Raw genomic sequence first — 12217 nt, 5'->3', positions numbered from 1 at the left:
TCCATTTCTGAGGTCCACCCCCTTTTCTGCCACTGTCCTCTATCCTCTCACTGTCAAGAGCTCAAGGATACCAGGAAACAGGCGTTGCTCTGTCCTGGGCCCTCTCAAGCTGGTTGCATCTCAGGCTTTGGCTCCCGTTTCCTTCACTGTCCGGGCTGGGGGCTCTCGTGGGCAGACTCAGCCTGTCCCTCCCAGGCTGGGACTGGCTTGGCGTGGTTGCCAACCCCCAAGACATTAACCTAAGCATCACCCCAAATTTTAGGAAAACTTGATGCGAGGAAAGGTCAGTGGGATACATCTAAACCTCCAGATGTTATAGAGACACCCCCCAGAGCCCCTCCAATCCAGAGGACCCCAGTGTGTACTGGCCACCCCATTCATGCCACATGCTCAAAAACCTGTGGGGATTTCTCTTGCTTATCAGGGCTCATTTTGTCTTTGCCCTCCTCTGATTCCTGGTCCACACCCAGTTCCTTGTTGCTGTTTGCTCTGTCCGAAACGAAGATGATGGGCTGGAGAGAAGAGGGAAGTGGGGAAGGGGCAGGAAGGAAGCAGGGGTTACAGGCTGAGCGGGCACGTGGACACAGCCCCCCTCCTGGAGCAGCTTTGTCCAGTGAAGAGAAGAGCAGAGTTGGGAGCTCTTGAACCTCAGTCCAAGCTCCATCCCTGCCACTAGCAAGCTGTCTGGGACTTGGGGAAAGACGCTACGTGTCTCAGACCTCAGTTCCTTAGCTCCTGATGGTGGGAGCTCTGAGGGGTAATCAAGGTTGTTAGCACACGTGAAAGTGCTAAGAATGCTCAAAGCAGCGTGATCTAGTGCAGTGATTTTCAAATATTTTGTAGGCTTTTTTTTTGAAATGGAAATATTGTTCAAATCAAATTTCCCCAGAAGCCCAGTGTGTATGAAGTCATTAAAAACCAGCTGCTCTGCTCGATGAAGAGGGTAGAGCTTTTTTCCCTCGGCACACCCACGTCATCCATGGCAGCTGGGGGGCACTTCCAAGGAACCTCTAGCACTCCGCAGAGGACAGACTGAACAGAGGGCTCGGATTAGTGGCATGGCCAGTGGGGGAGAGGTCGGAACACTGAGCTGGAAGTCCAGCCTTGCCCTCCTGCACAAGAATATCCTCTCTGGCCTCAGGTTACTCATCCATACGTATGGATGACAAAACCTGCTTGAACTTTCCCATAGGGCTCTTGGGGGGAAGGGGCAGGATATACCGATTATAAAATTGTACCACGAAACATTTAAGATGCTGCACAAATATAAGGGATATTTTCGAGACATGCTCATGCAAGTGAAGAGGACACAAGAAGAGTAGAGAGCAGCTGCCATGCTATGCAGATCCTGGCTGGAGACATATGCCCCACAGGGGAAGCCAGAAGAAGGCTAAGCCGACCGAGCTTATGGGGGCAGTGCAGAAGGCAATGGGAAAACCAGAGTCTCTGACCAGTTTCTGAATCCCCATCCGCCTTTCCATGCTATGCATCTAGAACAGCACCCATGGGCAGACTTGTGGAAATAAGCTTCCAGAACTTTGGTTCCCAGCAGGTCCCAAAGCCCCTGTCTTGCCCTGCCTTTCAAGCCAAAGGTCTTGCACAAGCAACTGATGCTTGCAGGGATCCTAGAGCAAGCATGGGTCACAGATGGAGGTGGAATGTATGCCTGTGGACACGGGGTGGCCATGGGCCACCTTTGCTAAGACACACATCTCTGGGCCCAAGTGTGGGTCTGGATAACACAGGCCTTGGCATGTAAGGAGCCTGAACCAGATTGGTGAGAGCAAGAAACTTGGGTCTGGAGCAGACAGACATGGCTTCCAATTTCCCCACTCATTACCTGTGTGTCCTTGGGCAAATTTCTTCACTTCTGTGAATACGTGTAAAATAGCTATAGAAAGGGAATGATGATAGCAGCTACCTTATAGATTCTGTTGTAACAGAAAGCAATGCATGTTTTACCCCCAGCACAGTGCCAAATCTCTGGTAGGTGCTTGATTAACATCAGCTCTGGTGTGTACCAGCATTAGTACTCAGAGGACCTCAACGTTGAATCCTTCCAGGAACCACCATAAACACTAATACTGAACCCTGTCCGATGGCCTATGGTTACTACCTCATGGGCTTGTGGATGCCCAAATGTCAGTCATTTCTGGATGGCACTCAGAGTTGTCAACCCAAAATTCAGAAAGGGTTAGCCATCACGGTAGACCCTGGAGACCATGGGAAGGTTATGGGGTAAATGGAGCAGGGATGTAGGAGGGAGTTTGAATTGCTCGACAACTATAATCTTGAATTCTAAAACCACACAAGGAGAATAGTGCCCCTGGTCCCAGATGACAGCTTTGCTCTGAGACCCCTGAGCTACTCTTAGCACACATAGTCACCATCAGCAATGGTGTCCTTACAGCAGAGTGCTTATAACCAGGATACTTAGGAGGAGATCTTAGAGGTCCTGGTGACTCTACCACAGCCTCCCAAGATCCCAAGGGGAAGCTGTCCAGGTAGCTCTCATTTCTCATTAAACCAGCCTCTGGGATTATGAGGGTGAAGATCTCTTCCCTCTACCCCACTGCTGCCTGGACAGAGCATGCAGAGTCCGTTGGTTCCCATGGCTTAGAGGAGCCTGTGCTTGGAATGGGAGGTCACTTGTCTAGAAGGGGCTTAGAACAAGAGCTTCCCCTGGAACAAGAGTGCCAGCAGTGACTTAGCCTCTCTGGGTATCCTCTTCCACCCCAACCCCAGCAGGCCAAGAAAATAGGAGGAGTGGGGAGCAGGCAGAGGAAAGGAAGGAGGGAGAAGGAGCAGTCCCATCTACAGAGCAGGCGGCTGGCATCCCGAGACCGTCTCCATGGAAACCCTCTCACACCTATCTCACTGTACCATGAGAAACAACCGTTGCCATTCCCCCCAAGAATCAAGTCTTGCTTAGCAGAGCCAAACCCACTTCTGAGAAAGAAGGGGTGCTCCTTTTGGCTTTTGCAAGAGGCCTATTTTCATTGGCTGGCCATCCTCTCCCTCCCTCATAGGAGAGGTCGGCCTGGTGGTGCCCAGAGGACTCTGGGGCCAGATGGCCTGGCTCCCAGTGCTGGCTCTGCAGCCTGGGACAAGTCAGTTCATCTGTCTGTATCTTGGCTTCCTCTGAAAGTGGGAATAACAGTACCAATCTCACAGGGTCATTGTGGGGATTGAGTATACCCATGTGAAGCAACCGAAAGAATGCCTGACACGGGGGCCCAGGAAGGCAGGTTCACACACATGCATGCACAAACACACTCCGTGTCTACCCACTCACCCTGTTACACCCACCTTGGTTTTTTTCTTTTTCTGCATAAGGAAAGGAAACAATAAATGCCGAATAAGTGAAAGTCAAGTTTCTAGAAAACCCAGTGCCTTTTGGCTTCCCTGTGACTTGGTCCTCAGCTTGGGGTGAGGTTCTGGGGACCAGGAATCTGGGCTACATAGAGCCAAAAGAGGCCTGGGAGTTGAAGGGAGGTGAGAAGTGTCTGGGTCCAGAGCCTGGCAGGTGCTCCAACAGCCACTCTGCTTTTATAGCCCATTCCTACCCTGGACACCGCCAAGGAAAGGGGTCTTTTGGCTAATGTTTTGTATTTTTAATTGAAGTTAGTTACTAAAACACCAAAAGAAGTGGCTTACCTAAATTGGCCTAAAAATGAATGTTGTCTGATTTACAGAGTTTGGGTTTTGTTTTGTTTTGTTTTGTTTTCTGTTGTTGTTGTTGCAAACATTTAACATAGAGACTTAATATGGAAATCTAGGTTTGGGGCTTTAAAAAATAAATAAAACTAGAAGGTGTGGCAGGCTTCATGTGCTGGTTACCTCTATGGCAAAAATCTGGGGAGCTGAGAGCAGCTGTTGTCTGCACCTTCCAGATGCCGCAGTCACCACCATTCCCATCGTCCCTCCAACACTGAAGCTTAAGAATCAGTTGAGAACTACAGGCAAATATGCCTGTGTGGGGACATCCAAACCCCCACCTTCCTGCCCTAGTCAGGTGGCACGCCAGCTCCCATACACTCCTGAGTTTGAAATTCCTGGTAAATACACTACTTGGATGATTAGTGTTTTAAAAGATAAGAATAGGGCACCTGGGTGGCTCAGTGGGTTAAGTGTCTGCCTTTGGCTCAGGCTGTGATCTTGGGGTCCTGCGGATTAGAACCATGAGTGTGACTCCCTAGAAGACAGTTTGGTGGGACATTTGCTGTCCCCTTATTGGCCCAAGTCATGCAGAGCACAAACCAGGGCCCAAAGGCCCAAGGCCGGCACAAGACTCCTTAATACAAGGAGACAGGACATATGCCAACTCTATGCTTGAAACTCTGGGATCCCTAACCCTGGGAGCAGGTCTCCGTGTGGCGACCAGGGAAAGAGCCTGAGTCTGGGCTCCAAGAACCTGGATGTCAGTTCCAGCCCTGCCGCCTGTGAGCTTTGGGAACCCAAGGGAGCCATTTAACACCGAGCCTCTCCTTCCTTACTTTAATGCCAGCGATAATAATAACCTTACTATATCTCAGAAATCTTGCAAGGGTCAAGCGAGGTAAGGCATGAGAGAAAGACCTCATAAGATACAAGGCACGTGACTAATAACAACCGTGTGGGAGCCCGTGCTATGCCAGACACTTCACATATATGATCTCACTGATTCCCACTTCACAGAAGCCTTGCAAGGCACCTCTGTTATCTCTATTTTACAAAGTAGGGAACTGAGGGGTTACGTAACTTGTCCCAATCACCCAGCTGATAGGTGGAGGACCCAGCTTTGACTCTGACTCCAGAGCTGGTGTGTATTTTCTGTATCTGAGATGGGCCCTTATAATCCAAGCCAACTGCTGCTGCCCTTGTTGTCCCTTCCCATGGATGGCCTTGACCCCTCCCTCTGGAGGCTCAAATAGCTTCTCCCCTCCAGGACCCTCTTCTGTGCTTCCTAGCCCCTGGGCAGACTGCATGGCCCCAGCACCGCGAGGTCTGTTACTCTAGTCACGACAAACAGAAATTGCAGGAATATGGAAGAATTGCTCTGCATGCCTCAGATGCCCATCTTCCTCTGCCAATACCACCTCTCCCCTCCACCACCCATCTGTCCCCTGCCTGGATCGGGGAATATGACCCTCGGGGCCTTTTCACACATCAGAACCAAACCACTCACCACTGGCCGGTCCACAGAGATGGTGTTTTCAACTTCCCTGTGAGAAACACAAACGGGAGGGATTGTCAGTGTCACCAGGAGTGGGCAGGAAGCACAGAGAGGATTTGCTCAGGACACTCAGCTTCTCAGAGCCAAGTCAGGACTGACCTCAAAGGAACCCCAGGGACTAATGTCTCCCACCACGGGGACCAGCCCTGTGTCGGCACTATCCCCAGCAGCCAAGGGCACACACCTGGGTTCTTGTTGGCTTTGCCCTGAGCGTCCCAAAGTCAAGCCCAGCTACCTACTCATGCCTTGTGTTTCTTTTGGGACAGAGTTCAGAGGATTTGGGCTTTATGAACTCATCTGCAGTGACCAAAAATGCAGGATATGGCCATGCTGGCTTCCCCAGGCCACCTTACCTAAGAGCTCCATCACCCCCAATGCCTCCTATCCCTGTTCCCTACTCTCTTTCTTTCTTCTTCGTCTTCTTTTTTTAATTTTAAAGATTTTATTTATTTATTTGACAGAGAGAGACACAGCGAGAGAGGGAACACAAGAAGGGAGAGGGAGAAGCAGGCATCCTGCTGAGCAGGGAGCCCAATGCAGGAACCTGGGATCATGATCTGATCATGACCTGGGATCATGACCTGCGCCCAAGGGAGACTCTTAATGACTGAGCCACCCAAGCATCCCTCTCTTTCTTTCTTCTTATCACTTATCTCCCTCTAACACATGTATGTATGTGTTTCCCCAGGCCTCGTTGTCTCCTCTTAGAATGTTAAGCTCCATGAGGGCAGGGATTTCTTTGTTCAATTCACTGCCCTATCTTCAGTGCCTAGAAGAAAAGTGCCTGCAACACAGTAGGTGCTCAATAAATACCTGTGGGATGACAGACTGAATGGAGATGTGACCAGTGGCTCAGGAACAGAGAAAGAGTGGTCTCCTGGTCAGCATATCCCAGGACTCCTAGAGGGGACCGGTCCAGCCACCCCATGCCTCCAATCTCTGAAATGGGCTGCATGGGCTTTTAGGGACAGGTGGCGCAAAGGAGGCTGACTCACTCTGAGAGGTTCCTCTTTTCGGAGAAGACTCGGAGGATGAATTCTCCCTCCTGGTGGGGCTCATAGGTGGAGGGCACGATGACGTACTCGCTGGGAGGCAGGCGGAAGCGCTCGGACACCTCTCGCATGTTGATGTAGGTCTTGCTCCTGGCCTTGGAGGCATTGTACAGGAAGAAATCCTTCTGCAGGTGCTGCTTGTTCCCGTGCATCTGACGGAGAGAAGAGCCAAGGGATGGAGCTCCTTGAGAAGGATGCCCTGTCCTGCTCACAGTCCCCCTCCAGGGGTCTCTTCCCGGCTCTGGTCACCCGGTTCACAGTCATGATTAAGGCCTCAAATAGCTCCACATCCCTGGAGCTCCCTACCCCATTTCCTCCTCCTTTTCTGTTGTGATTCGGAAGTGAAAGTCAAGTCTGTCATTCCACCACTTACCAGAACTGCTGCTGGTCAGCTCCAAATCACCTCCAGGCTAGGGAGGGACCCCAAGGAGGCAGGAGGGGCCTTGGCTGGGGTCTGAGGGAGGCGATTCCTCCATCCCAAAGAGGGCAGTCACCCTCAGAATGTGTCCGTGTGGCGGTGTATTAATTGTAAGTGCGAATGTGTATGAGTATGAGCGCGCGCGCGCGTGTGTGTGTGTGTGCGCGCGCGCACGTGTGTGTGTGTGAGATGTGAATGTAAAGGTCTGAAAGCATGTGTGTGACGGTCTCTGGTGGGAGAGAGGGGCACATCGTGACGGTGACAGTCGGGAGATCACCCTGATGCACCCTCTCTGGATTTCGTGACACAGGCAAGACACTCCCCTATCATAGTCCTGCCCTCAAACCCCACCAGGAAGCTTCCCGATGTGCCACGGATGGACACAGGACACCCGGGCAACGCTGTGCACAACTGCTGGCTGCTGCCGCTTCTATACCTCTTTGGGGACCTTGAGGAAAAACAGAAAAAGAAGCTGTTCAGATTCTGTGGATTTCACATCTGCACAGGGATGAAATGCATGCGGGAAGGGAATGCCAGCCACTGTGGAATGCATGCAGAAGCCTGATTTCCCACCACCGATCCGGCCAGCCCCAGCCCCACTCCACTCCTCCATCCCGGGTTTTTTCCTCCTGTGACAAATATCTAGGAGATTCTGACACAAGTGGGCCTGATACCAGGAGTTCTGGGAGGGGACACTTAGTACTGGGGAGGTCCCCAAACCCTCCGCTCAGAGGAATGTATGTGTGTCTGGGGCGGAAGCCGGTCAGCAACTGCACACCTCGTAGATGGCAAAGCCAATAGTGAAGAGGTTGGCCCCCAGCTTCCGGTCCTTCCGCCGGTTCTTCTGCATCAGGGCCACCAGGAAGCTGCAGATCACCTCCGAGTCGTCGGGGTCATCGTCCTCCTCCAGGAGCTTCAGACGGTACTGCGGGTTGGTCCAGAAGGTGTCTGTGCCCCCCAGGAAGGAAATGTACATTCAGATGTGCCTCTCAGGGAACATGCAGGAAGAGGAGTAAGACAGAGGGGTCCTACTGATCTGCTGCCCCTAGCTGCTCAATAAATACAGAAGGAGTGATTCAGGCATTCGTCAAACAATGTGGGGGGAGCAGTGGGTAGCCCACACCTTTCTGCAGATGGACCCCCCCCCCTGCTTGGCTGTGCGGCTCCTCCTCCCTCTCCGAGCTGTGATTGTCATTCTCTGCTGATGGCTTCCCTTTCCTCACCTGCCCTTGAAATGCTGTTGGCCCCTGGGTTGTGGTCTCAGGCCTCTCTCCCACCCCACTGTTCTGCGCCCCCTCTAGGCTGTCTTATCAATTTTGTAACTGTCCCTGCGTAAGGATGATGTAGACCCCAGCGTCCATCTCCACTAGACTCCCTCCGTCCCTCCTTCCCTCCCTTTCTCCCTCCTGTCTTCCTTCCTTCCTCTTCCCTTCTTTCCATCCTTCCACAGATACATGTTGACTTCTAGTCATACCACCAAGAACCATTCTAATCTGTGCAACCAATTCTCTACGGCACGTCTTCACCTGGCTATTCTACAAGGGCCTCAAACTCCCCAGGTCCCCAACTCAACTCCCCTCCCTACAAGCCCACAGCCAGCTCCACCGTAAAACCAACAACATGCCCAATTTTTTCTCCTGTGTGTCTTATGCTGTGACACTGACACCCTCCCTTGGGCTGCCCCAAACTGGGAAACTTGAAGTCACTCTTCAGGGACTCCACCCAATATCCTGTCTCCTGAATCTGCCCTCTTCCCTCGATATCCTCCACTGGGACTTGCTCCAGCTTTCCTCATCTCTGGCTTGCAGCCTTGCAGTTGAGGCTAACTCTGTGTTCAGTTCCAACCCTCAGCATTCGGAATGCAGCACCCTCCTGACACGGTGTCCTGCTTAAAAGTTGTTACCAGCTCCCTACTGCACACTCCTCGGCATGGCAGTTTCCTTCTTGGTAAAATGGGGAGGGTCTCGTAAGATCAGATACCCCCAGGACTTAGTACTGACTCAGTTCCGCCTGGAGCCCTCCTACCCACCCCGAGCCTCTCCCACCTGGGAAGTTGCGGCAGCCTCCAGCAGAGCAGCCCCTCACCCAGCGGCCCTCGTTCACAGACACTGTCCAGGTCTGCAGCTTGTCGGACTCCAGGGCATCAGCCGTGAGGTTGCAGATCTCCAGCTTTGTGAAATGGTAGATGAAATCGTCATAGGACATCCTGAGAGGTTGGAAAAGAGAGGCCCGTGTGGGAGGCTGGGAAAGGTGAGACTCAGGGACAAGCTTAGCACAATCAGACCATTCAGACGAACTTGCGCGTGGTGCCAGAGAGGACCCTGTCTCTCCCCTCTAGGGTGAACACTATCCACTCTCATGTCTCCACCCCATACTACCATCTCTTCTGGTAATGACTCAGTCCTTGGTGGGAGAGCTTGGCAGCAATCCAGTTCTCCAATGGAACCGTGTCCCTCTGCACTGGACCCAGGCACTGCACTGGGAGACAGTTTAGGGGAGGACAATGAAGCAAGCAAAACGGAGATCCTGAAGAAAGTTCCCTTTAAGCTGAGAGCTGAGGGCCACTTAGAAATGATCAGAGTGAGGGTGAGCGTGACGCTGGGTGAGCAAAGGAGAGCTGCCTTGGCTAGAAGACAGCTCTACAAAGGCCAGGGAGCAAGTGCCTGGAGCGGCATGCACCACAGAGGGGCACGGGCGAGGCAGGAGCCACATCATGCTGGCCTGGTCCCAGGCTCAGTCACCGCGGTGACCAGGCTGGCTCCTCGCAGAGACCCATCCTTGCTGGGCCTTGGACTAGAGGAGAATAGGGCCCAGATCTCCTGGGGGCTGCGGTCTGATGGCCTCTTTCCGGGCACTGAGGTTTGAGAAATCAGCTCCCCACCTCATCCCTTACCCTCTGGGGCCCTTCTGGGTTCTGGACTCACCAGAACTCTCCATCCTCAGTGACCTGGTGCTGCAGACGGGCCTTCTCGGCTTTGTCCACAAAGCTCCAGTCCTTCCAACTGGAGGGAAAATGGAGGAATTATGGAAGGAAGAAGAAGGGGAGGCCTGATGTAGGTTGGGACAGGAGTAGCAAGAGAAATATGAAAAAACTGAAAGAGTAGTTCACCTTCTAATTGTAGCAAGCATGAAGCATCAAATTGGAAATCTGATCTGATCCCCTCAGTGTAAAACCCAATAATGGCTTCCCACCATCCACAGGAATAAGACCTTAAATGGGTTTGTAAGGGCTTGATCCTTCTGAGGGCTGAGGTGTTTTTTTGTTTTGTTTTGTTTTGTTTTTAAATCCCTCCTCACGCTTTAAGAGTTGATCTCTGGACATAGAATGACTGGATTCCACTTGGTTTTAGATTTTTTTTTTTTTTTTTAAGTAGTCAGGGAGCCCAACATAGGGCTTCAACTCACAACTCTGAGATTAAAACCTGAGCTGAGATCAAGAGTCAGATGTTTTACTGACTGAGCCATCCCAGAGTCCCCCAGGATTCCATTTAATATTACCAGTACTAGCTGTGTAACCTTGGGAAAGTCACTGAACCTCTCAGTGTCTGTTTCCCCAACTGCAAAAGTGGAATGAGTATTATCATCTATGTAGAGGGTTCCAATGAGCAATGAATGAAATTATGCATGCAAAAGTTTTAGAACAGCACCTGCCCTCTAATAAAGTAACTGAGTTCTAAGAAAAAGACCAAGCATGTAAACATTTCCTTTCTCCTACCACCCCAGGAAATAGCCTGGCTGCGTGTTTCTAAAGGCTAGCTGGTCTTCCACACTCTCCCCAGGAGGGAGGAAATGAAGCGCATTTGTGTTTCAGGCATGCTGAGGAGAATAAAGCTAAACCGGGTTGTCCTTGGCAAGGTGAAGGATTGAGGAAGGGCTTGGGGTCAGGGAATGCTCGAGGGAGAATGGAGGTTCCGGAGAGCAGAAGGAGGGACCGAGAGCAGGGAGGATGGTCTCCTTGAGTGACCTAGAGATGGGCCCCACTTGTCAGCAATCCCTGTGTGGAGGCATTGGTAGGATGTGGGTTAAGCCTGGACACCAAACTATGGGGCTGGAGAACACAGTGAGGGTCCCTGTGGGTGGCCTGGGCCAGTGGACAGCTGATGGGGCACCAAGGGCCTTCCCAAACCAGAGAGCCCAGATCCCATGCCAATCTCTCCCACAACCTTTTTCTACTCTTCCTATCCCACCCAAACTAGGTAAGGGGCGGTTTTATCTTTGGGAGCTTTATCTTCATTATTAGTGGTTGTTTTGTCCTTCCCACTGGAACTTGACATTCACAGGGGCAGGGCCTATGTTTCCCTGTTCACTTCTAAGTCCCCAGGTAGTAGCGTGGGGCCTGCCACCTTTTTGGCACAGAAGAAGTGGGGATTTGTCTCACTGCTGAGGGAAGGAACATGGTCAGTGTCTGCAAGAGGCCGTAAAAAGACTAGAGTCAGCAGATTAGCCCAGTCTCTCCAGGGAGGCTGCCTGTTCAGGGGCCAGCCTCAGTGCCCAGACCTGTGCCTGCTGTCCAGCTGGTGCTCAATGACGCTAAGTGAAGTAGAACCGAGTGAACCAGCAATGATGGCTCCCTGGGTGGAGGTAAGCCCAGAGGCTGAAGAGCACAGGTGCAGCTACTGAGTCCTGCTATGTCCTCTTGGGAATGAAAGAGCTCAAGGGGCTGCCCCGCCCTCCACTCAGTGAAGCAATTGGGAACCAGTGATTGGGTGCCCCCTAGAAGCTCTGTAAATGTTTTTGAGCCATCATATAACTTTCCAGTGTTTGTTATTTTTCCTACACCAAGTTCGTTCCTCTCGGTGATAATTAGCAAGCTCGTTCAGGGGCACTGTGTACTTTTTATGGGGACACTGAGGGAGAGGAAATCTTAGCACTGGCTAGGTACTCTCCAGCTTACCACGTGAACGGTAACACTGTTCCCATTTTACAGATAAGGAAACAGAAGGGAAATCCAGACCCCTGCCTTCAAACTTTGTTTCTACTGGACTTAGCCCACGCTTTCTAGAAAGTTTCCTTTCCAGCCAGTGGCCATCTGTAGGGTCTCTGGATCCCTAGCTCCCCTGGCTCCTCTGTGGGCCCTTCCCTGGAGCCCATGTCCCCTTTTCTCCTCTGCGGATCATGAGTTTTGAGGGTAATTTTAGACCAAGCATCTGTAGTACTCTCATGGTGCGGTATTCAGCGAAGCCTGACCCCAGGCTCTGCGGGCCCCCCTCACCTACCCATCACTCCACGAGCCGTTCCACTCCACCTGGCCCCAGGGGTTCCGGAGCCGCACCAGCTTCACTTTCTCCCCCTTGAATAGGGCCTTGGACAAAGAGAAAAAGCTCTCTTGGTTTGGGCCTTCCTAGAAAGAAGGTTTTCTGTCTTGCCCTGAGAGCTAGGGTGGGGATAGGGAGAGAATCTTGTACAGGGGCTGCCCTGCCAGGTCCTGGTCAAGGAGATTCTGTGGAATGGCAGGGGGAACGTCAGAACCCTAGGGCTGAGTCTGCAGAGGTCAGGGCTTGACTGTCTGCTGAGAAGTGATTTTCCTGGCCA

General features: G+C 52.0%; 1 protein-coding gene across 2 annotated transcripts in view; it reads right to left on the bottom strand.

The window, feature by feature from the left end:
* CAPN3 (calpain 3) overlaps positions 1-12217 on the bottom strand; it is a 49620-nt gene that overhangs the window by 3576 nt on the left and 33827 nt on the right. The window contains exons 8-16 of one of the 2 annotated variants that reach the window (XM_047739036.1): positions 11902-11987; positions 9610-9687; positions 8731-8891; positions 7464-7633; positions 7122-7133; positions 6211-6419; positions 5168-5204; positions 3310-3327; positions 399-512 (exon numbers count right to left, since the gene is read on the bottom strand). In XM_047739036.1, coding sequence (XP_047594992.1) covers positions 399-512; positions 3310-3327; positions 5168-5204; positions 6211-6419; positions 7122-7133; positions 7464-7633; positions 8731-8891; positions 9610-9687; positions 11902-11987 — 885 coding nt within the window. The remainder of the gene's footprint in view (positions 1-398; positions 513-3309; positions 3328-5167; positions 5205-6210; positions 6420-7121; positions 7134-7463; positions 7634-8730; positions 8892-9609; positions 9688-11901; positions 11988-12217) is intronic. The other variant, XM_047739037.1, reaches the window with a different exon arrangement.

This window comes from Lutra lutra, chromosome 7, assembly GCF_902655055.1.
Source record: "Lutra lutra chromosome 7, mLutLut1.2, whole genome shotgun sequence".
Taxonomy (NCBI): Eukaryota; Metazoa; Chordata; class Mammalia; order Carnivora; family Mustelidae; genus Lutra; species Lutra lutra.
Note: the sequence above shows the minus strand (reverse complement) of the source record. Positions and strands in the feature narration are given on the sequence as shown.